General features: G+C 39.4%; 1 protein-coding gene across 3 annotated transcripts in view; it reads left to right on the forward strand.

Moving 5' to 3' along the window:
* The window catches only part of SEPTIN7 (septin 7), a 65,460-nt gene that overhangs the window by 28,783 nt on the left and 11,310 nt on the right, over nucleotides 1–25,367 (forward strand). Inside the window, exons 2-9 of one of the 3 annotated variants that reach the window (XM_075418672.1) lie at nucleotides 2,655–2,787; nucleotides 7,765–7,871; nucleotides 15,372–15,472; nucleotides 16,072–16,206; nucleotides 19,197–19,314; nucleotides 21,118–21,210; nucleotides 22,411–22,507; nucleotides 24,595–24,646. In XM_075418672.1, coding sequence (XP_075274787.1) covers nucleotides 2,724–2,787; nucleotides 7,765–7,871; nucleotides 15,372–15,472; nucleotides 16,072–16,206; nucleotides 19,197–19,314; nucleotides 21,118–21,210; nucleotides 22,411–22,507; nucleotides 24,595–24,646 — 767 coding nt within the window. In that variant the 5' untranslated portion in view covers nucleotides 2,655–2,723. Of the gene's footprint in view, nucleotides 1–2,654; nucleotides 2,788–7,764; nucleotides 7,872–15,371; nucleotides 15,473–16,071; nucleotides 16,207–19,196; nucleotides 19,315–21,117; nucleotides 21,211–22,410; nucleotides 22,508–24,594; nucleotides 24,647–25,367 lie in introns of those variants that run through there. The other 2 variants (XM_075418673.1, XM_075418674.1) reach the window with 2 other exon arrangements.

Below are 25,367 nucleotides of genomic sequence, written 5' to 3' on the forward strand. Positions count from 1 at the left end.
TTTGAAGAGTTATGTTTTGTATGTCTTTTTTCCTAAACTCACTGTATATCATTCTCACCGCCTGTAAAGGACAAGCCTGTGACTTAACACAGTTCTGCGTCCTTGGCTCTGGGCTGTGTCCTCCCTAGCTGGCAGGAATTTCAGGAGGAGTCCTGGTCCACCTCCCGCGTGTGTCCTTCATGCTCATCCGCTGCAAAACATAGCCAGCTCACTAAACAGGTCTTAAGATATCACCTTATCATCAGACCTATCCATTTTCCTTCCAGCTTTGTAAACATATGCTTCTGGTGTTGGCTACAAAAGCGGCTCAGTTTTCCTCTATGTAATTATTAAAGGAGAGTGGTGACACAAATTTGGAAGCAATGGCTTAGCACTTAAGCAAAACAGTTCTTCTTACCATTTAAAAAAGGGTGTAGTCTTCACAGCACAAGCTTATTCCAACCTACCTCAGCCTTTGTTAGAGAGAAAATACCAGTTTTTATAACTACAGTGGAAGCTGTCTTATGGAAACAAAAGCATGTAACCGCCCCGGGTAACTGAGGCATCAAAGTTGTGTATTTTGCCAAGGTTGCTTAGAAGTGGCCACAGTGCATCCAGCAGAGCACATCTCTGATCCTTTTGCTCCGTTGTTGACTAACACTAGACCAAATATTGAAAAGCAGAATTACCCTAACTTGCAAATGGTGTGGCCCTAACTTTTCATTCCTTATTGCTCCAAAATATCATCACTGGGGTAAATTTGCAGAATTCTGCCAAGCTTTCTGTAACTTTCTCTTGCCACTTGTGCCAGCTAAGTGTCTTATTCTAACAGTTTCCTTTGTACTACCTGCAATAACAAATGCTTCCAAAGACATTAGGGAGGGAAGGCATCAAGAGACAAAGTATAAGATGTTGAAAGAAATTTTGACTAGCACTAGAAATCATCAAACTTCAGTCCTCCGACAGATTTTTTTTTTTTCTTTTTTTGTGGACTAGCTTAATAGCAGAATGTCCCACCTGAGATATTTTGAGAGCGCTCAGCACTTACTTCCAGTAGGTTTTATTGTGTTCATGTGTAAATTTTCAAGGGAATAGGTGAGGCAGTGTTGAGTAGGTCAGTCTAGGTGCTCTTTGTAGTTATGTAGAAACTCATTAGTTTCCATGTAAATAAAAATAATTGTCTTTTTTGCACTTTTGAAACTTTCAGTGATATTCATGCCTTAGATGTATCAGTTGAGTGATTTTTTTTTTTTTTTTTTCCTTCCCAGTAGCATCCTGCCTAATGTGCTTCACATTTCTCTCCTTTTGCTCGAGTTGATCTGTAAAACTGCTGGTTCTTAAGCAGAATGCAAGTAATGCAAGCTGTACTGTCTTTAAGGTGTTGACCCTGTTTCTGTACCAAGTATCTTAGTCTAAAGATGAAGTAAACCCAGTCACTCTTGTGATTTTCTCATCAGCATGTAGATAGCTGTGTGGGTTTTATTTCTGCCCAAGTAATGAAAGATCCTACTGTGACTAATTAATCTACGATCTTTTCATTAATGTACCTTCCATTCTTGAGTCGGCAAATGTTAGAAATTATGTACTAGAAACGCTGTACTATTAGTTGTCAATAGTAAAGTATAGATGAAAAATTTCATGTTCCTACAATCTTTCTTTCTCTTTTTTACTATATTCATATAATTGGAGAATTTAATATATTACATTTGTCGCTGTGTATATCTCTAGAGAGCAAGTCCAGCTCTGCAGCTTTCTCTAGATGGATAATTCTGCTACACCAAACAGAGGTGGTCTTACATGTATGCTTTCTTAGCCTTAAAGAGAGCATCCTTCTTTAGAATCTTTCACAACTGTTTTTGTTCCTCTTGCTTTCATTTTGAAGCAATGTTGTTTTTTTCTGCTCTTGTGAAGGCTCTTTATTTTGGCTTTGTCAAAGCCTGCAAAAATTCAAGATGTATGCTGGCTATGAGGTTTAACCACAGACGGTTTGTTGTCCTGGAGCTCTGCAGCTTCTGTCACTTCCAGTTGAATCCCTTAACCCAGTTGTTTCACAGATAGCTTCTGCATTCAGATTTTCCATGTAGGTCAGTTTTGACAACTTCTTGTGGCTTGTAATATCTCTGAAACTGCATTGCGCTATGACTACAGCTTGATCAGACATGGGAGTTTTCTTTTAACTGATATAGAAAACAAAGCAAGGTAAGCTTTGGGAAGCAGGGGCTGCGGCTGCGAATTGTGTGCTTGTGATTTCATGCACGCTTGGGCGCTGAAGGCCAGCTCGTCACATTTCAGCTGTTGTTCGTACTAGATATGAGTGGACCAATGCTGCGGTATGGTTTTTTTTCATTAGCAATCATGTTGAAGAACCAAAAATTAAGATAAACTTGTGATTTCGGTTCCTTGGTTTTCCTGGACTAGATTTTTTTAAAAAATGCTGAAAACTTGCTTCCTTTGCCTCATGTTTAATAAAGTAACATACCCTATTTTAAAAGGCTACTTTGCAGACACTATTTATCAGGAGCAAAGCCTATATATATCATTTGAGCAAATGTGACTTTCTTCATGAAGTGCCACAAATTCTTTGACTTGTGAATTGTTGGTGGTTGTTTTGTTGCAGAGAAGAGGTCTAGTTTTAAATGCGGGTTTTTACATTTACCCTCCCCTCTCTTTGGAAGCCTGCAGATTTGACTTACCTCATCTGTCTGGTGTCGTCTTTCCATCATTATCCCATCCTCAAGCCCCTCATGCCCTGGTTTGCTGGATCGCTTCTTGCCTCACCGTGCTGCATTATGAATTCTAGTGCAAGTGGTGAGTTGGTGGTAGGGGACCATTTTGTTTGCCAGCAGCCATAATCTCACCTGTGAAGTTAAGCCATTTTTTTCATGGCCATTTTAATCTGTTGTAGAAAACTAGAACTGCTTCTGCTTTGAGGGGAAACAATATTTCTTGAAAAATGCTATCTAGAATCTGTAACAAGATTCTTTGGAAGTACTTCTCTTTCCTGCTTTTAGTAGCTTTTCTGAATATTGAAATGGCATCTGTGACAAGAATGATATGCCAAGAGTCTGTCTTCAGTTATTGCGCTTAAAATCTAAATTTTGCTCTAAGAAATTGATTAAATTGTCTTATTGTATCCTGAATGCTGATATTTTGTTGCTGTTGATGTAGTTGCTGGTAGGGAAAAGTGAATTTATCATTGGTAGACTTCCCTGTTACTCTGTTTTGCTCGGATCAGCTTTATGGCTCTAACAGCTGTTACTTCCATAATTCATGCTCCAAATTAGTTATGAAACGGTGGAGCTTTGGCTTCCTTTCTTTTACAAATGTGTATAAAATACGAGGTTGAACTTTTTGCAAGATTTTGCATGACACTGTCCTGTGTGGAACTGTAGGTATGTGGGAAGAGCTGTGTGGCATGGTGCTGCTCTCACCCCTCCTCCTGATGAGGTTCATTTGGATTTTCTTGTAAGTTTATTGAAATGTTGGTTTGTATTTTGTAGAGTGTTGAAGACAGGAACTAGCATTTACGAAAGCTTCTAAAATCAGACTTAAAATTAAAAGCATCTTGTAGTCTGTTTTTGTGGTCATCTATAATGACATGGCAGAGCATCGTTCCCCCTCAGCAAGAGGATGGTTTCTTCATACCATTCGGTGTAGTTCAGGCACTTTATTCTTGTAGCTTTCCTTCTGTATAAAAACAAAAAACCCCACGTGTTAGTGCCATCAAAGCCATTGCACATTTGCATAAAGCTGCAGGTGCTGTTGGGCACATAAACTGTGAATTGTACAAGGATGAAAGAAATGAAATGCATTATTTTTTATGTCTTCTGACAAGCTTTTTACCCCTCTTTGAGTCACCGGCATCAAACTGATGGGATTAGATTCTAAGCAAAAACTGTCACAATAATTAGAATTTATAAAATGGAAAAAATTTTTTGAGAAAAATGGCTTACCTTCTAAAAATAAAATATGCTTTGATGTAAACAGTCTATATATGTGAGTTGTGGAGAAGTACAGCATCTGTTGAATTTGATCGCTTTGTAAGAACTCTTTGGGTCTATCAAATGCACTAGAAATCTCTGCCCCCTCACATCAGAGAAGAAATGTATTGTTGGATATCTTCATTCTGATAAAGCAGTAAAGCACCTGCGGCTTGTGTTTGACATTGTATCAAGTAACTCTAAATACTAAATAATTATTTTCTGAATAATAGAAAGCTCATTTACCCTGGGACATTAGGTGTTGCTGGCTTGTCTCTAATAAGCTACAAGCCCCACTGGGATGAGTCCCACTGTGTGGGACAGTGAGGGCAAGGTAAAAGCAGTAGCTGGATACCAAAAATAATCAAAATCTTGGATTTGGGGTTGCCCTGCAGAGTCAAAGTATATATTTTTTTTTTTTTTTTTCTTTTTGAAACAAAACATTTCATGCTGGGAACGGAAGACATATTTCTAAAAATCACTCGCTTGAAATTAGACAGCTAGATCTAACTGCATCATGATACATTGAGTGAGAGGAGGTTGTTACTGCTGAAATGGTTCTATTATGCTGCATCCTTATGCCACTTCATGTAGTGGTGAAAGGGCAAAATCTCATCAGAAATGCTTAATGAGAGTGCGAAGATGCGTTTTATTTGGGATATGTGAGGTTTGTTTTGTTTTTTTGGTGTTTGTTTTTTTCATGTTAAGGTACAAAGTAAATGCCACTTGTTTTCCCTGTTCTCTTGTGTTTTGCTTGTTGTATTCGTAGCCCATTGCATCCTTGGAAGCTGTATTCCCAGCCTTTCCAGTAAGGAATCTTTTCTAGTGAATTTGGGTTGAGCAAGGTTCTACATGGGAAGAACAGAGGGTTTTGTTTGGTGTTTTGGTGGTGGGGGTTTTTTTCCCCCCCTTAGCATATTTGTAGCTAAGATCAGAATATTTTAATGTGTCCAAAAAGGCTGCTAGAATTGATGAAATACTTGTGGTTTCTCTAATTCTGCTTCCCCTCTAGTCAGCAGAGATATTACTGTTTGATTACAGTGGAAGCAGCATGATTCCCCGTACTACAATACTGAATGTTCCAGTTACGGTTTTTGCCTACACTTTCAGCGTAATTGTTTTATCTGATATTATAGCCTTTTACTGCCACCATAGGTGTTGAGTTTTATGTGGTCTACCGTACAGCTGCATCCAGGATTGGTGTATTGATGCAAACGCTTGCATGTAATACCTCAATTACTGGTAGCAGTTAAGGAGTTTACACTGTTACAACCTGCAGTGGCTGATCAGTGTTAGCATGGGTATGGGTATCTGGGAGACTGGACACCTTTGGGAACAAGGCGGTGCACAAATATCCTTTGCAAACTTGTCTTTTCACGAATTTCAGCTGAAAACTGCCTTCTCATCCTTGCTACTGTCAGTGGGGGCTGGGAGGAGTGGGGATGACACGCACCAAACCTCAAATCTATCAGCGCGTAGTGCTTCAGCAGTTCAGGGACTGCTTGGAATGGAGTGCCACAGCTGCAGGAACCATCTAAGGAGAGCTGTTGCATTTCCATTGCATTCTTTCAAAGCTGCAAATCTTATTTCCATGTGTTGAATTTTCAGCGGCAACTTGAGAAGCACTGTGATTTCCGGGAGAAGTGGTTGTTTTGAGTGTTTTCCACTTTCAATTCTGTAGCATGTTAAGACCGGCAATAGTGACAGTAGAAGGGAGAAGGGGCAACCCTTTTTGCATACTGAAATAGAATCTGATACACAAATCTTTCTTCAATAGTGCAGTAGAGAGCCTTCTGCAAGATTATGGTCAACTAAAAAAGTAATGTTCGCTGCAAGAATACGAATTATACATTGCAAAATCAGAGCCCTCCTCTTGAGGGGTTCAGTAGGGTGGGTAAAAAACTCTTTGACTCTAGAATGATACTTGTGTCTACAGCAGAGTTGTGAGATGAAGAAGGTTAAGCTTCAAACTGGCTGCAGCTGTGAGGTTGGAAAGCTGTGCCTTTCAGAAGCTGCTTTCTGTTGAAAACTTGGTAGGGAAGCCTGTCGGCCGCAGCCGACGCTGCCCTAAAGATGTTGCAAGCTTGGAGAAGAAGATGTGCATCCCTTACAATCAGACATTTTCAGGCGTTGTATTTGCTGCCTAATTCTGAAATGTGACCACAGAAAAAGGCAAAATCTGCAGTGGTAGTGATGAAATACTTGTCAGCAAGCCTGTCCCTTCTGGCTCGCATTTAGCTGTCGTGTTGGGGTTAGTGTTCCCAGCACTGCTATCTTGAGGTTATGACTCGCGTATCTCCTTGTTCCTTGGCTGCTGCAGCCCATCGTCCCGGCTGTAGCCAGACCATGCCTGCAGCGTGGGGTAGCTCATGTGTTGGGCAGGGTGGGCTTTGGAGAACAAGCGCTGTTAGCAGCCTGGCCAGCCTGCGGGAGCTCTGCGTGCAGCATCTCATCAGCTGCTAATCCGTTTACAGGATAGCTGATTAGACGGCTCTGTTCGGTGCGGCACAGACTTTGAGCTGCACCACTGTAATCGAGATGGCTGGTGTGTATAAGCTAGCTCGGGTATGAAATCGAGCCGGCTATTACAGCGGAGACAAGGTCTTGTCTGCTGAGGTTCATAACTGCTTTCTGGTTTGTAACTCTTGGTTATTTGCATTAACCCAGAAAGCGTCACAACTTGTCTTGAGTTTTGTCTTTAAGTCAACCAGTATTTATTTGGGGATGGGGAGGGTTAGTGGGTTAGGTTTTTTCCTTTCGAAGTCTGGGGGCAGTGCAACTCATTCTCCTGCCTCAGTGAAAGTATGTCACCAGTAGTTTGCACCCAAATTCATTAGCTTAAGAGCAAATTTCTGTGTGACCATTTCTGTTTAGGTCAAGGTACTATCAGCACTGCATATAAAAACTTAAACAGAAGGCATTGTTTCTGTATACCTTTTTCCTTAGTTCTCATGCCAGTGTGAATTGTTGTGTTGAAGTAGTTTCTTTACAATAGAAAACCAAGCAAAAGGCTTGTCTTTTTAAATACTGTAATAAGTAGTTGATCTGAAATTCTTACTCCTGTCTATGTAGAGCTGTAACTGGGGGCGTAATTTTTGCTGTGGGAATTGTAACTGAGTTTGCTTGGATTGTCATGTCACGGCAGTAGTGTCTCCAGGTTCTTTAGCAACCCTGATTTATTGTTGCTCATGAACAAATTACCAGAAACCAACCAAACAAAATGCAATCCCCCATCCCTGCCCCAACAACAACAAAGTTCCCACGCAAACCACACAGTTCTGGAACTTTGTTTTAGCTCTTGCGGCTTTAGGAGTTAGACCAAAATAATCTCAATCTCCTTTTTGTTAAGGTTTTTTTTTCTTTTTCCCTTTTCTCCCCCTCTCTGACAATAAGACCCTCAAATAACATTTCAAATAAATGAAATGGCTTAGTCTGCTTTAGTGTCATAATAGGAGGTAATACCAGGAAGACAGCTTGTTGATGAACTTTAATGTGGGGTGGTATCATCTTTGTGTGTTGTAATGGGAGTGATGGAGAAGTGCTAAATGCATTCAGTACTTAATATGATGACAAAAATGGATGTCTATAGAATCCAACAGTGACACCTGGATTTGCAAGGCTTTCCTTGAAATTGGAAAAGATGATAGATTCTTAAAACCTTAGAGTATATTGAGATTCTTAAAGCCTTAGAGTGTATTGCATGTTTTCAGGTGGTATGTTTCAAGAGGATTTGAAATGTAGATCTAAACATTGATACTCAGTGTGATACTCCTGGTTTTACTGAAACTGTTCTGTTTTCTTCCAGGTGAATCTGGACTGGGAAAATCAACGTTAATCAACTCATTATTCTTAACAGAATTGTATTCCCCAGAGTATCCAGGTCCTTCACACAGAATTAAAAAAACTGTACAGGTATGTCTGGGTGAAAAAACTGCAGCTTGAACAATGTAACTTGCAACTTAGTAACGCAAGGGGATACAGTTGTCACATAAGCACCTATATTTCAAATAAATTTAGCCAGGATGTGAACCACAAAGAAATATTCAGTGTGTCTTTCAGTGCACCGTAGCTACACAGAAGTTCCAGGTTAACTTGTAGCCTGTTCAAGTGTGGGAGCCCTGAAGTGAAGTACTTGGTGTGCCATGTGTAGTTTAGAAACTTCATACAGGTGCAGTCCTGTTCAGAAATTGAATGTTTTGTTATCAGTTAAAATATTGAGTGTATCTGTAGAAATACGTAGGTTTGCACTAAACCCTCTATGGCATGCTTTTAGAAACTGTAGTGAAAGATTTAACATAAGTGCAAGGACCTAATGTGTGTAAGTATTCAGCAGTCTTCTGCAGCCTGTATCCCTGTATCCTTTGTGGTACTTTTTTTTTTTGTTGTTTTTTCCTTCTCTCCTTATTATGAGTTGTTACTCTGAAACATATCTGGGACTGAAGTGAACCTGGCTGACTTTAAGTACTATACATAGACAAAGAAGGTATTCCTGCAAGTGCGCGCTACAACTGCAATGTTTAGTGAAAGACTGCAAAACTGAACTTGATCCATTTGTTTTGTGTAATAATTTGCAACTGATCACTTACATTTTCTCTCAAGAAAAGGAGCATGCTTTTTGTATTATAAAAAGGTTATTAAAAAAACCCCAACCAACCACCTTGATACTAAGAAATAAGTAAATAGTGTTGTGGGGAGTTTAGGAAATCATTGTTTCAATGGGGCATTTTCTACCTCCACAGCTGTGCAGCTGATTAAGCATACATGAGCTCTGCTCATCTCTCTTGATGAGAGTCAGACACTTGTTGAAGATTTTGGTGAGGATAGCATGTGATAATGTAACTTAATACGGATGAGGATCGGGGCTGCTTACCATTGCTGCTGTTGTCCAGCGGAGTTCCTCCAGCTGCAAAAGATGACATTCTCAGACCATCTTAGCTGTGGCTGAAGTGAGTGTGCAATTACAGAGTTGTCATAAAGTGATTAAGCCTTGTGTTGAGTTAGCAGGATATGCAAGGTGCTAAACAGAAGCTGTAAAACTGAATGCTTTTTTTTATTCAATGGAAGCAAATAACTGTGCTTCAGTGCTGTGATCTACTGACCTTACTGTTTTCTGGGGATTTTGGTTTGTTTTTGTTTGAGGTTTTGGGTAAAGGGTTTTTAATCCGATCTCAGAATGCTGAACAATTACCAGAGGGCCAGGAGGAAGTTAGTTATGCTCATATGAAGAAGGTTAAATGGCATTGCTTGTCAGTTAGCTCAATGTCAAAATCTTGAATATGAATTAAAAATGCATTCGTTACAGAATATCATTTTTTTTTAATTTGGAAGAAAGCTTTCAAACATCCTGAGTTTGTTCAATATATTTATTTTTTCTAAGGTTTGGCCATGTCTGTTAGGCTATTTTATCAGTTTAGTGTCAAACCACAGTAACTGACAAAATGGACTTAAAAGCTTGTTAGCAGGGACATTAGACCGTTATTTGAATTAGATGGATTGAATTTATGTACCTATTTTGAAGAGATGTTAAGTAGGGTGAAAAAGATGTGCAAATAGTTAAGCTACCGTATATAATATACTGGTTATAGAAATAATCAGTGAATGTTGGAAAACTAAATAGAAGGGTGAGTACTTTACTGGAAGAAAGACTTAGTGTGATTTCATTACTGTTGATTACACATGGGCTTAGCTGAAGCTAAACCAATTCAGTTTATGTTCATTGAATTATAATTTAAATAACGTAATGGATTCCCTGTGATCCGAAGATTTTTTTTTTTTTTTTTTAATTGGGAAACATTATAGGAAGAATTTGCTTACAAGCTAACAAAAAAATAAGACATCTTTCAGAGATAACTCGGTCCCTTGCTGGCTAAAGGTGGTGGTAGTGCAACGTTGCTTTGTTTGCATTTACTTGTTGTGATGAATGAAGAATCAGTAAGTGTAGCATTTTGAAAAGGGAACTGAAACTGTCTTATTTCAATGTCGATGTCTAAGTGAGTGTTCCCCTACAACCTTGAAAATTGAGTGTGCTACCAACTATGTGTATGATGTGGAGGTGATTCCAGTCAAATATTAAATCAAGGAATGAACAGTGGGAGCTGCTGTTTGGATCCATGGGACTTGCACTCTTCAACAGAATAAACCTTTCTGAGTTGAGGATCTCAAGGGTTGTGTAGGGTAGAGATGAGACAGACCACCAGAGCACCCTGAAATCTTGGTGGTAATAATCACCTGCTCTTATGTGGTGGGAATAACTCGTTAATTAGGAATTGTATAAAAGAGTCTCGCATAGATAAATACAAACTGTGGTTTGGACTTGAAAACAATTGCAGTTTGAAGTTGTTGTATGAGGCAGGTCCTTTGTATTAATTTCATGGAAAACAGAAAAAAACCAGTTAATAGTAAGTAACTTGATGTAACATGAATTAAAAGAGAACTTCAGAAATGATGGTGTATGAAATATGTTTTATCTTCTCATTATTTGGTTATCTTTAATGGAGTATAGTAAAGGCTTATTTAATCCCTTAGAAGTAGTTAACAAGCATCGTGTCATGAATGCTGTGTAGTAACTGCCAAGGAGACCCCTGTGACCCAGTTGACTGGAGTGCATGGGAAAATGGCCGTTTGGATGAGACTTTTATTAAAAGTTTTAAATTCCAAGACTTGAACAAATGTTTTCCATGAATCCCTTGGGAATACTTGTAAATCAGATGATAGGATGCAGTTGGATGGTTAACTATGAATGACACTAGTTTACAGTGATTTTCTGGATCTTTTCCAGATGTTACTGCTTTCTGTGCCTTTGACCATGTATGGATACATCCATTTAGGTTAGAAGAATGCAATTTTACAGACACTTTATGGCAGGTTCTTCACCTACCTCTTACCAGCAGTTTCTACCGCTTACCGTATATGGTGGACATGGTCTGATTGTCCACAACACAAACGTAGGACACTTCATTTGATCAACTAATGTTTTTTGTTCTGCAGGTTTTTGAAAACCCTGCTCTGATAGCAAGATACCTACATGAATTTATGAAAAGTAAGAATAAATTTAAATCCTCACCACACAGTTAGGTATTAGCACTGTCTGCAGAGATTCAGTTACTGCAGGCCAGCTGTCAGAAGGTGACTTCACAAATTCAGTCACACTTAGATTTTACAAGCATACAGAATCAGGAAAAATGTCTGGCGTGGCATTTCTGAGGATCTCCTGACCTTCCTTTTCCTTTGTTATAAACATACATTCAAGATAATGTTTTATTAATTGCTTCTTTTGTAAAAACATTCCACCATGAGTGCTTAATAATTTAATGGTTCTTGCTGGGAATTTTTGTGCTGGAGGATAAAGCTGATACCTCGTAGCACTTGGCAAGAGTACAGCCCTTAACATTATCATCTCCAGTGTTTTGAAAGTGTTACGGGTTTCTTATACTTGTAGAGAACTTGGTTATAGGAGGACTTTGTGGTTACTATATGCAAGATACCAAAAAGAATGTGAGGAATCAGAAGTTAATCTCCTGTGTGCTAAAGCTGGTGAGTAGTAAACTCCTGGCTGAGTTGACTGTGTGGCTGGGGATTACAATCTTGAGTTCTGGCATCAATTGCGTACAACAAAAATTCTCTATAGAACACTTAAGGGGGAAAAACTACATTCACCACAGTTAAAATGGAAGTTTTTAAAGCATGTATTCCTAGGTTCTCACGGCTTTGGACTGGACGCTTTCAGAACGATAGGAGTCGTAAAGTTAGTGAAAGGGTAACTTGGTGGTGTCTTAGGGTGGTGTGTGTGTTGGGGGTTTTTTATTTTTATTTTCTATTTTTTATTTTAAAATTTTCCTCTTTTTTCTTGTTTAGAAATATTTTAAATTTTCTTTTTGTTGTGTGTGGGTGTTTTTTTTTGTTTGTTTGTTTTTTTTTAACATTCCTAACCTTGCAGTAAGGCCTGCTCAAGTAGGAGACTGAATTGGGTGGCCTGGAAGTCCACCCAAACCTGCGTTCTGCTAAGACTGGCCCTCAGGAATCCCAGGCCCTGGAGGTAAGAGAAGAAGCCTACAGAGAGGACGACTTTCCCTTGGTCGAGGAGGACTGTGTGAGGGATCGCTTCAGTGATCTGGATGTCCACAAATCCATGGGCCCCGATGGAATGCACCCACGAGTGCTGAGGGAGCTGGCGGATGTCATTGCTGAGCCACTCTCCATCATCTTTGAGAGGTCCTGGAAGACAGGAGAGGTGCCCGAGGACTGGAGAAAGGCCAGTGTCACTCCAATCTTCAAACAGGGCAAGAAGGAGGACCCAGGGAACTACAGGCTGTTCAGCCTCACCTCCATCCTGGGAAAGGTGATGGAGCAGCTTATCCTGGAGGCCATCATGAAGCAAGTGGAAGAAAAGAAGGTTATCAGGAGTAGTCAGCATGGATTCACCAAGGGGAAATCATGCCTGACCAATCTGATAGCTTTCTACGATGACATGACTGGCTGGGTACACGAAGGGAGAGCCGTGGATGTTGTCTACCTTGACTTCAGCAAGGCTTTCGACACAGTCTCCCATGATATCCTCCTAGGGAAGCTGAGGAAGTGTGGGCTGGATGAGTGATAGAGAACTGGCTGAATGGCAGAACTCAGAGGGTTGTCATCAGCGGCGCTGAGTCTAGTTGGAGGCTGGTAACTAGTGGTGTCCCTCAGGGGTCAGTACTGGGCCCAGTCTTGTTTAACTTCATCAACGACCTGGATGAAGAGTTAGAATGTACCCTCAGCAAGTTTGCTGATGAAACCAAACTGGGAGGTGTGGTAGACACACCAGAAGGCTGTGCTGCCATTCAGCGTGACCTGGATAGGCTGGAAAGCTGGGCAGAGAGGAACCTGATGAGGTTCAACAAAGGCAAATGCAGGGTCCTGCACCTGGGGAGGAACAACCCCATGCACCAGGACAGGCTTGGGGTGGACCTGCTGGAGACCAGCTCTGTGGAGAGGGACCTGGGTGTCCTGGTGGACGACAGGTTAACCGTGAGCCAGCAGTGTGCCCTGGCTGCCAAGAAGGCCAATGGGATCCTGGGGTGCATGAAGAAGAGTGTGGCCAGCAGGACGAGGGAGGTTCTCCTTCCCCTCTACACTGCCCTGGTGAGGCCTCATCTGGAGTACTGTGTCCAGTTCTGGGCTCCCCACTTCAAGAAAGATGAAGAGCTACTGGAGAGAGTCCAGCGCAGGGCTACAAGGATGGTGAGGGGACTGGAGCATCTCCCCTACGAGGAGAGGCTGAGGGAGCTGGGCTTGTTCAGCCTGAAGAAAAGGCTGCGAGGGGACCTAATAAATGCTTATAAATATCTGAAGGGTGGGTGTCAGGAGGATGGGGCCAAGCTCTTTTCAGTGGTGCCCGGTGACAGGACAAGGGGCAGTGGGCACAAACTGAAGCAGAGGAAGTTCCAGCTGAACATGAGGAAGAACTTCTTCCCTTTGAGGGTGACAGAGCCCTGGAACAGGCTGCCCAGGGAGGTTGTGGAGTCTCCTTCTCTGGAGATATTCAAGACCCGCCTGGACAAGGTCCTGTGCAGCCTACTGTAGGTGACCCTGCTTTGGCAGGAGGGTTGGACTAGATGACCCACAGAGGTCCCTTCCAACCCTGACCATTCTGTGATTCTGTGACTAGCATCCAAGTAGCCCAGTGTTGGGAACTCTTGATTTTTGAAGCTGCCTTACTGATATATTTTTTTTTTTTGTCTTTGAGAGGTGAGGAACCAGCTCATGATGATTGCATGGTGTAGGCAGCCATAGTGTAGCTGAGTTAGTTTTCTGAGACCTAGCAGTGAAAGACATTGATCTGGCTCAGAAAGGTTCCCTACTGATGAGCAGATAAAAATAGAATCCTGCATATTCAGAGATTAAATATGGGGCTTTCTTTGCAGTTAGTTACTCTTTTCTGTGTTTCTGTATATTCTTTTCTGGATTAGAATCAGTGTTTTGCTTGCGCAAGAGGTATTTGGTTTGACTTTCTGCAGAGTGTTAATTTATCTGATAGATTTACATTGCATCACATAACCAGTGATTGCAAAGTGTTTACAGTGATGTTCAGGTGTGGCTCTGAGACTGTTTCACCTACGTAACTAAGCGATCTGCAAGCACTTAAGCAGGATTGATACGATCTCTCTCAAACATTCAGCTGGTCAAGAGGCTGTCCAGATAGCATTTATTATCCAAGTTTCTCTTCTTTGAAAGTTCATCAATGTTCTTGCAGGTGTTCATCTAGTTATATTTAACTTTTTCTCCCTAGTTAGGGTTCAGGAGGCTGGAGAAATGTTAAGCAGGGAACAGCAAGGTGACATCAATGTCTGCCAACTCGTGTGTGGCTCTGAAAAAACGGCTTGTGCGCTTGATTGCTCGAATCCATATCTAGAAGACAGTGTCACTCATGATTTAATAGAAATCGTTTTAATATCAGGGGAAAAAACCCTATGATTAAATGTGTGAGCAAGTGCAAAGAACTAACATGCTAACATCAGTCTGTCATTTCTTACTGCTATGGATGAGACTGGTACAACACGTTCTCAGGCAGATACACCTGACATTGGCATTATCAGTGGTTACTTAGATATTAGTAGAAAGAAGGAGGTAGCAGTCCATTTGTTCTTCAGACTAAATGTTCTGTCATGACGTGCTTCATCTGTTTGACATGCTTACTGCAGGCTGGCTGAGCTGTGCTGCAGATGGGTGGTCACAACTCAAGGCACGCGTTCCCACACCCAGGTCTTGCATCATGCCTTGTGCTGATGCAGTTGCCTTCTGAACCAGGTTTCCATCAGTGACCTGAGCTAACAGGAACCAATCCATTATGGTCACATGAGGTCTAGCTTAGCAGATTGCAGCTAGATTGTGTTACTTTCCAATAGCAATCTGTTTGTAACAGGAAACCATCACTTTCTATGATTCCTTTCCCAAGCATTGTACTGGCTGAAGAAGATATGTATTCTTAAAAATATGTTAACAGGACTAGAAATGTAGTGTCTAAGGTGCTTGGGCGGGGAGGATTAGTTTTGAAAAGTATAATTTTCTTGGAAGTGACCAAAGTTCACAATTTCATCAGGTATAATGCCTTGTTTATCAGAATGTCTGGATAGCTTTTTTTTTTTAATACTGGCATTAGTATTGTTGGTTAGAGTTTTCCCTGTTTTGATAGTTAAAATATTAAGATATCCCATATACTTTGGTTCTTTTATCGCTGACTTTATTTAAATTATGACCCTTTAAAACAAAAAAAGCTTACCAAACTATTGGGATTTCACAAGCAAAACACAACCCAGTATGCTTCTGAAGCAGTTAGCAATTCTTTGTCAGACTTCTTACTCATCAAATGCTTTTCCCAGTGTTCAAGATGGGTGACTGAATTGCCAAAAATGTCATCTTACCTTATTCATTTTACAGGTTGAGCAGTCAAAAGTGTTAATCAAAGAGGGTGGTGTTCAGTTACTACTTACAATAGTTGACACACCAGGATTTGGAGATGCTGTGGATAATAGCAATTGGTAAGACATTCTTTGTGTGTTCTCCCACAATAATTCAGAATTTTATTGTGTGTGTGTGAGAGAGATAATACCTTGTGACATTTTCTTAAATGCACGCTTCGATCTTCAGTTAAAATAGTAACACTTTTAAAATTTTCAGTTAGCTGAAAACTTTAAATACTATAGTTCCATGTACCTTTATAACTCGGTTGAAATGCTGTCAGCTTTTCCCTTTAAAGTGAATTGAACATTTAGCTCTTTATCCATGCATGCACTGTGGCAGAACCAACTTCTGTGCTGTCACAAGATGTGACCAGTAAAGCGTATTCCTTTGGCTACTGTGCTTAAGTGTTCTGTTTAACGCTATTACAATGAAGGTAATTGTGTTTGAAAGGGTTTTTCAGTGAACTCACAAATTGTGTCTTCAGAGCTGTGTAACTTGGTTGTATGTTGAGGAGCTGGTCACTTAAAATGTGCTGTGTTGAAGTATCATAATGGTTTTTTTTTTTAAAAAAAAAACAAAACTGTGGGGAAATAGTGGACATCTACTTCTTAGCAGAGACAGACTGTTTTACATAAATGGTGTAACTTACAGGTTTTTATTCATGTAACCTCTGCAGTTGGCAGCCAGTTATCGACTACATTGACAGTAAATTTGAGGACTACCTGAATGCAGAATCTCGAGTGAACAGACGTCAGATGCCAGATAACAGAGTGCAGTGTTGTTTATACTTCATTGCTCCTTCAGGACATGGGTTTGTATTGGTGTATTTTACGTTTCCTTTCTTTGTCTTTTATCTCATATAAGCATCCAGATTTGGCACTCTTAGTCATTTAAAGTTCCAAATAGGATTTTCTTAATGGCCTGCAGACCATGCCTAATTTCAAAGATGAGCTTACTTTGGCTTGTGAACCATCAGCAAGCCAGACAAGTGATAAGTTAGAACACCAGGAAATATGATTGCCCATTAATTACATAACAAGAAGAAACAGAAGATTTAAAAATAAACAGGTGTTCATAAGTGCCAGGTCTATTTGTGATCTATGTGTCTTTTGTTCACATGAGGAGAAACTGGTCTGCACTTCAAGCAACAAGATGTTTCCTTTCCATTCTTCCTCCCACCCTTTGTTTTTAATGATAAATTGAAGATGGGGAGTTTCATGCATCCTTATAAGTGTGCTTTAATTCACCTGGGGTGTAATCTTTTGTCTAGTGACAATTCCAATATAGGCATTCTGGATTTTTTTCAGTTACTATGGACTCTTCCACCCTTGCTTACTTTTTAACTTGATCAGGCTTCTATCTAGTGGTGGAGAGCGAGAACTGCATTTCCAGGGTGTGTTAGATGCAGATAGACCATGTCTGAAATTGGTTTCTTGGCATTTTAATGTTGTATTATAACTGACTAAATTTGTCAGAGACTCTTAAGTTATACCTTCAAGACCAGAAGGAGGAAGAGTTACCTATTCTATTGTGTGGGTCAAAAGTAGTAAAACTTGTTGAAGGAATTCTGAGGAATATTCCTCAGGCAGTGAAAAATGCCGACTATTACACTCAGCTTCTGTACCTAGGATTGGAATGGTTCTAATCATTTTGAACTAGACAGAGACTTCTCAAATTTGGAAAGAAATATTGGGGGGGTGGAGAAGAGTTTTTATTAGGTAGACTTGCCTTAATTAAACATTTAGTTGTTGTTGTTGTTTAATGTGTTTGTAATGTCAGTTTTGCTCAACATGCGTGTCAATTTTAAATGCAAACGCTTGCATCGTTGGCATACGTTGTTTTACTAGTGTGCAAAATCAAAATGTCATTTAAATAAAGGGAAGATGATCCATTCTGTGTGTTGGTTAATCTTTTTTGAGCTAACTTTCAGAATCTTCAAAAAACATTTGTCTTCTCTCCACAACTCCCTTCTCTCTGTCAAAACTTTCTAAACCAGTGGGAGGTAAAAATTGTTTGTAAGGAGAAATAAAGGTAATGCTTCGGATAAATTAAGCTTTGGTCACTAAATTTGTGAGGCTGAAAGCTGGAAGAGTATGTTCCTTGTACAGGTATTTCATGTTATTCTTGGGGTGTGGGAGGGAAGTGTAAAGCTGAGCTAGATTTGCGTAATGTTTTTCAATTACTGGAGTAAATGCTTGGAATTGTCATCTAATTAAGGAAGTGAATGGAACACAGAGAAAATTGGTGCTGCTGTTAGCATTCATTTCCTCTTTTAAGATAGTGTCTTCTCTGAAAGGACGTTGCTCACTTCCTACCTGTTTTTTTGTGGCGGTGCAGTCTTTGGTCACGTTTCCTGTGCAGACAGCAGCACGTGTAACCCGTTGGGTAGTGTACTCTTCACTCTTAATGCACAGTTGTGTTTTCATTGAGTTAAAGCCTTTGTAGGTGAACTTAATTCTGTTTGTCCTTATGACTTAATACAAAAGCCAGCTTGTTACAATTTATAAAGAAAAAAATTGTAGGCTAGGTCCTTCCATTTAACACATCCCAACTGGTATGCCCACCAACACCTGAACTGATGGAGTAGTTGATGTGGGAGTAGGGGGAGCAAGTGAAGGGGCAGGAGGAGCTTTCCAGATAAGTGAGTGGGGGGGATAATGAATTGCAGCCTCTTTCTGCAATTCTGGGATCTTTATGTAAAGGTTTCCAGCTTCAGCCTCCACTAAAAACTCAAGACTTTGAGGAGACCACTGTTGTCCTTCTGAACTATTCTGCTTTGGCAACTGCCCTTCATCTTGGTGTTGCCCTAGGTAACTTGTTGAAGCAAGGAGAGGGAAAACATATTAAGGTGAATGGATAGATAACATTAATGCATGTCTAGATTAAGAGCACATTTAATGGAAACATGTTGGGAAGCTGAGAAATTCAGTGGCAAGTAGAAAATGTTAAAATCAAGTTAAGTAGATGTTCTTTAACGTTTTCTTTATTCTTTTATATATGGTTTGGAGAAGAAGCTAAATTTGACTACCAAATTAATCTGGTTTTAGTGTTCCTAATCCTATTTTTTTATGTGAGAAATAATCTTGTTAAATCCTTTAAATGAATCCTTTAAGCCTAAATAAACTTCCTGTAATTCTTTAGTATTAATGCGTCAAAACCTCTTTGGCTTTACTTCAGCAAGCAGGAAATATTGACCACTTTGATCCACATGGGTGGTTTTATATATCCATATGGTGGGTGTTTTAGTTTTTGTCATTGTCATCCACTTTCATAATGGTCTTTTTGTTACACATAGCAATTTAGAGATGAGTTATTTCTACTTTATCTGTATACAGGCCACAGAGTTTACCGTCTTCATCAATCTAATGTGTAAAAAAATCTTATAGCTCGCTCTCAGGAAGAAGCATACAAATAAACGTGACTTTCAGAAACTGCATATGTGAACAGAGTGCGATTCACAACTGTAAACTCTTACCCCTCTGGCTTTAAATGGGACTGTCTGCCAGCTAGTGACGTGAGCTGGACTACTGTCATAGGAGGGTTCTTATCATTTGCTTCAATTAGTGTAATTTCGGCTAGTAGAAGTCTCATGACTGCTAGCAATATTAGCTAATATTCGTCCGGTATTATACAGTTCTAGGGGATTTCCTAAAGCAGTTGCAGGTAACCTTTTGAATTTCATTCAAGCATCTGTCACTCATAAATCAGTGTCTTAAGAGTAGCTGTCAGAACAAATCTCAAATCATTTGTACATTCTTGTTTAATTAATATAAATTGCAAAGCTCTAATGCTGTCTTTCAGACTAAAGCCTTTGGATATAGAGTTTATGAAGCGCCTGCATGAAAAAGTGAATATCATTCCACTTATTGCCAAAGCCGACACACTTACACCCGAGGAATGCCAACAGTTTAAAAAACAGGTGAGTTGAAAGATTAGTATTTACAACATGGGATAATTTAGTAGGTTGATCCCTGTGGAAATGGCGAGATTTAACTTCTTGCATCCAAAGTTTAAACCCTGAAGCAACAACTTGAGAAAGCAAATCTAGGTAATTTATATCTCTAGATTTAATTATATTTCTTGGTGAAATAATCTTGTTTCTGTCCTCAGGGGAAGAGGTTTCAAGTGTAGTAGGATTCTTGGCAAGTGAAATAATTCACTGCTGAGATAAAAATCAGTGAGGGAGGCAGGGAGCTTTCAAGATTTAGGAGCCTAGCAGAAGTTGTGTGTTTAAAAAAAAAAAAGTGTTTAACAGTATTACAGTATTATCGATTGTATTGTGGTATTCACTTTCGTGTTGATGTACTTTATTTATTAAAGATGCCTCAGGTGTTAGATAAGAATCAGTACATCTGTTGTTCAGTCTTGGGCTGTCATAATACATTTTAAAGATAGTGAGATAATTCTAACAGTGATACAACTGATATAATTTCTTTACATTTTTAGAATAAATTTGGTATTAATGTCTCCAAGTTGTTTACGTTTTATTTCAACTCCACGATCAGAATAGAACATATAGACTTTGCTGTATTGTATGACAAGAATAAAGAGGCCCCAGAACAGGAGAAGACAAGGCATGAAGTTTGTTTTATTGAGCTGTGTCCAGTCCTACTTTAGAAGAAGACAGGTTCTGAAAAGAAGTTTGCATTAAGAGAAGTTGTGTGCAAAACTCTTGATTTGCGACTAAAAATTAAAGAACATTTTCTGCCTACGAGAAACTTAAGCAAGGCGCTGTACACCTGAAGTCTGTTTGGGTTGCATTTCATGGTTTGTTTTGATGTAAAGGGGGAAAAAATGGTAGAATGCAGAATATTTCTTAATATATAAGCAGCTTTATCAGTGAGTGGATTTTTTAATAGGGGAGAGTTTCCCACATCAAACTTTGAAAATAAGTCATGAATTGGATGGTCATGTTCTTAGAAGATTGCAAAGCCATGAACCAGAAATATTTCCCAGGGCTCTGCAGCGTAGATGTCAGCTAAATGATCTAATATTTTTCCATTCTAAAATTCTGGAAAACTAATCAGCTTGTTTTTAAAAATACCCTTCAGCCAAATTTAACGCCAAAACAGTACAGTCTCATTCTTGATGACACTGTCAGTTATTCTTCAATTTTCATTAGTGCTTGCAAGTCCTTTTCAACACAGCTAGCTGCTAGAGTCAGTCCATCACTCACGAGCTTTATTCAAATAGGCAGGTGATCCTGCTTCAAGCAACTGATGCTCAGGTGAGCTAGAAACAAGAGAATAGGAGTGACAGCAGCAGCTATTGTGGAAACCTAAAGGGCTGAAGTATGCCTGCAGTTATCTATTCAAATTTTCTTTTTTAAGGGATTCAAATTTTTAGACTAGTCTCACAATTGAGCTCTATTGTATTAGTTTTTGCATGTGCAGGTAGGATTCCCATTAGTGTAAATGTCTGTTTGCTCCGTTGTAGAAAACGGCCATTTGTTTTTGCTGCCTTGTATTGGTGGATAGTATTCTCTTAGCTGTGAGGCTCTGGCTGTGATCTTGTCTTCGACTGGCTAAGGAAAGACAGTCATGCTAATAGTGCCTTGGGGTCAGCTGATGCTGTTAAGCGTGCAAGCTTTGTGATGTAGCTTAGTCAACTTAATATGCAAGGATCTTGCATATCAAACAAAAGGGGGGAGAATCAGATTGCAGTAAGAATAATTATTACAAAGTATGAATTCCTCAAACTAATAACATATTTTTGTTTTTAGATAATGAAAGAAATCCAAGAACACAAAATTAAAATCTATGAATTTCCAGAAACAGATGATGAAGAGGAAAATAAGATTGTTAAAAAGATAAAGGTAAATAATTTTCATTTGGAAAAACTGCTTACTTGGGGTGAGGGGAAGGGTAGAGAGTGAAAACCTTTTTGTCATTAATGAAGAGCCCACCAAAAAAAAATCAGATGTAAAGCTATTCTAAGAGTCACTCAGCAGAGGCAACGAGTGACACTGACAGATGACTTAAGTCTTTCAATGGCTAAAATTCAGAATGAGAGTACTATATGACATGTTAATTTAATAAACTCTTAAAATATCACTTTCTTTTTATTCCATCCCTGTTTGACTTTAATCCACCTACTGCATTTTGTTTGATGCTGAGCTTTGAAGGAGGCAAGGGTTGTCTTTCCGACAGAGGTGTGCAGTGGCACAGAGTGTATGCATTACAGTTAATAGCTGTCTAATTGATATACTGAAACATTAATGGAGACAAATGACTAAAGAAAATCAAAAGGACTGTCAGGCTGTTGAAAGGCTTTTTCTTGGTTACTCATGTTTTTGGTTTGTTCTTTTATGTTGGAGTTCATCTTGTATACTTTTCTTGAGCCTTGCTTCTGTCCAGTAGCTTTAACAGCCTGTAAGAGCTTTTAAATTTTTTTTGTTACTATGGGAATTGCCTAGGATAGATAAACACAAATAGCACAAATGGATGATATTCTGGGATTAAGCCTGAAGGAGAAGAGCAGAATGAAAGCAAGGACAAAAGTCCAAAATACTTAGCTTTGTACACTGTTCCTTTCAGCTACTTGAAGCTGCTCTTGGCTCCTTTGTTGCTTGTTACACTGGAGGGATTTTTGCTTCAGCTGAAAACAAGAACTTGAAGTGGTTCCTTGCCAAACGTTTGAAAACCGGGTACAAGATCGAGTCGAAGTAACAGTCCTTGTAGCCAGTGGAAATATGAACTGATCAATAATTACTGTGCAATTGAGTAAATAAGAAATAGTTTGCCTGTTGCTTAGCTCACTAAGTAACAGTAATGTCTGTTTCTTAACTAGATTTACAGAATACAACAGTGTAAGGAATTTCAAATGAGGGTGTGTGTATACATATGCCATTAAACTAGGCAGAGGTCAATAAACAGAACTGTTCTTGCACTTCGGTTAAGCTGCATTGCGGTGTTATAGCACCAGACTAGCTCATGTGAAGTTTATACATAGGCATGCTTTCAGTATCTTTTGGCAGTAGAAATTTTGATTTTTAAAGTAATACTTTATCTTGCAGGACCGTTTACCTCTTGCTGTAGTAGGTAGTAATACGATCATTGAAGTCAATGGCAAGAGAGTTAGAGGAAGGCAGTATCCATGGGGTGTTGCAGAAGGTAAGGCTTTTTATCCATTTAACACTTACTAGACATTAGTCTGTATTTGAAATGCTTAATTTTAACGTGCTTTGGTCTGGGAATTTAATGAATATACCATTTTGTTATTCTGATGGTCTTGGAACAAGGTCAAGGTTCAGCAACATGTAACTTTGCAGGCAGATTCCTGTTGAAGCCTCACTGAGGAGTTGTAAAACCTGTAGTAACTTACTGCAGTTAGTGATGAGACTTAGGTTATGACAGTTTGCTAGCATTATTATTTTGATTTTCTGCTTATAAAAATAATGTATCTCTTAAATTCTTCTTTCTAAATGATTCACATTATAAATGTTAATTTGATCAGTTTGACTAGCGTAAATTCAATTTAAAGTTCCTGGGAGAATTTAGTGTTTTTTCCCAAAACAGATATCTGAGTCTTAATTGCTGGGGTGTAGAAACAGCAAGGTACCTGGTAACGAACTGAATACTTTTGATAGTTTCTTTATTTTTTTAATTCATTTAAAACTTACCTTCTGCTGTTATAGAGGCTTGCAGATAACTGCATGTTCTTCTGGCAACTATTGCTTCTTTAACACGTTTACTTATACTTCAAATGGCACGTGACATGGCTTGCACCATGCTGTACAGTGAAATAATCACTATTGAACTGCTTTTCCATGATCATTGAACTTTTTCCTTGTAGTGTGCATGTACTGAATAAAGAGAAGATTTTTTTTTTTCTCTCACCGTTTCTGCCTTCCGAGGGCAATGGACTAATAAATTTGATGCAGTGTAAAACACCACAAAAACCCCCTAACGAACAAGCAGTGTACGGACCAATACTTTCAAGAGAAATGCTGTAGCACTTTGAAGTGCATGTTTGGCAGGAAATGAGGTTTGGCAGAAAGTAAAAACCAGCTGCACCAGAGAGGATTAAGCTTTATTTAAGGCTCCTGTATTAGCATTCAGAGATGTACACAATGATGCTGCTTTTCTTTGTTTTAAAACAAACTTCACAAATGTTTCACACTCATGTGATTGTACGACTTTTGGAAGGGAAGAACTAGCCTAACTAAAACGGAACCTCTCTGTGTCTGTTAGCTAAGGACAGGATACTCAGAGATGGTGCTTTTTTGGGAGCAGGACTTCAGATACTATCTGAGCAGAACTTACCAGTTTGTGTAAAACCATGGAATAAAATAATGCAGGAGTGCAGATAGAAGATGAGCACACGAAGAGACTATATGCTTCACTTTGCTGTAGGATTCACTGAAACTACTTGGGTTATTTTAGTTCCTTCATCTTGTTTTTCTTCCTCCTTCCCATGAAAATGTCCATCTCTACTCCAGGGGCACATTGGAACCTGCCTCGTGCCTTTCTTGTGTGTGTCCTAAGAGCTTTGTGTGTTGCCTTCTCTCTCTGCACGCCAGAGAGTTCTGGGGTATGAATTTTGTCCAGTGACATTTTGTTATCTGTCAGGGAAATACCACTCACAGCATCAGCCTCTTCTGTGGTAACGGGGTGATAGGCACAGTGGAATAGGTGGCATCTAATTACAGCTGCCCATGCTCTCTTTGGGTCTGTAGGCAGGCGCATCAAATATACAACATTCCTTTGCTTAGTTAAGAAAGAACTAAATCCCCATTAAAATTTCAATGAAGACTTTTGCAACTCTTTTGGTGGGGCAGGGAGAAATAGATTGCACTAAGTCTGTCTACTGAAGGTTTTGGATCTAGGCTGAGGTCTTTAGTCAGTGTCTGATACTTAATTATACAGATATGCGGGCAGGGCCTCCAAAGAATCATAAAGTTAGTTAAACTGGCAAAACTGTGCTTCTGTTGTGGTAGCTTAATTTGCTGTACTGACTTGAGAGTACAGTTTGCCAGTGTGGCTTAGGGGAGTGTAGGAACTTTGCTGGTAAGGTATATTCATACAGTTACATTGTCGGTGCTCTCCTACTGTTAACACACGTACCGTTGGAGTAAAGAAAGGCTGGAAGTAATCTGTTGGTGGAATGGAGGTGGGAGATGGGTGACATCTGAAAGGCTTACCTGTGTGTAAGGCACATTTTGGTTGGCATCTCAACAAAAATTTACCTCTTTCTGTAGTTGAAAACGGTGAACACTGTGACTTCACAATTCTGAGGAACATGTTGATAAGGTAAGTAACTAACAGGTAACATTAAGTTTTCTAGTATGTCTGAGAGATTGGAAAGTCTTGTGTTGGAGAAAAAAGGATTTGAGCTGGAGAGTTCATATTAATCCCCATATTTTTATTTTACAGTTTGTGTTATCTTGTTTAACCACGTGTTTAGCAAGCAGTGGTGGTGGTGATGATTTTTTTTTTTAATAGTTCTCTTTGCTTTCTGATTACTTGTTCTTAAAAATTGTGACAAACTGTAGGAACTAGAGTTGTCTGTTAGTGCTGAGATGTAGTTACTTGTAGGCATTTTTTTTCAATTTTCAGTGCTGCAGTTGTCAAAAGCAAGACTGCCTGTGCTTCGTTGCGTTAGATGCTAAGTCCTATACTCACAGCAGTTCAGTGAGTGACATCTGCTGTATAAACTGTTGGTTTGATTATTAAGCTTTGCCTTTCTCCAAGCTGATGAGGGAAAATTATTAAAGGAAGCTAATGTTTGTATCTTAGTCTTGAACTTAATGTTTAGTTTTTGCAGACCTGACAGATAGAAACTAGGAAGTTTTGGCTTGTTTGTTGTTTCTTGCCTGACGTGCTTTGGTGCACCTACTGCAGTAGTAATACACAGTTTTCATATCTGTTCTGTGAATACTTGCTTTATCTACAGAACTCAAATTTTCCAAAGATTTGTCCTGTAAGTTAATGTTTGGAATACTGCAAACTTGAGACAGTTCAGTGCAAAATA

This window comes from Opisthocomus hoazin, chromosome 4 (genome assembly GCF_030867145.1).
Source record: "Opisthocomus hoazin isolate bOpiHoa1 chromosome 4, bOpiHoa1.hap1, whole genome shotgun sequence".
Classification (NCBI taxonomy): domain Eukaryota; kingdom Metazoa; phylum Chordata; class Aves; order Opisthocomiformes; family Opisthocomidae; genus Opisthocomus; species Opisthocomus hoazin.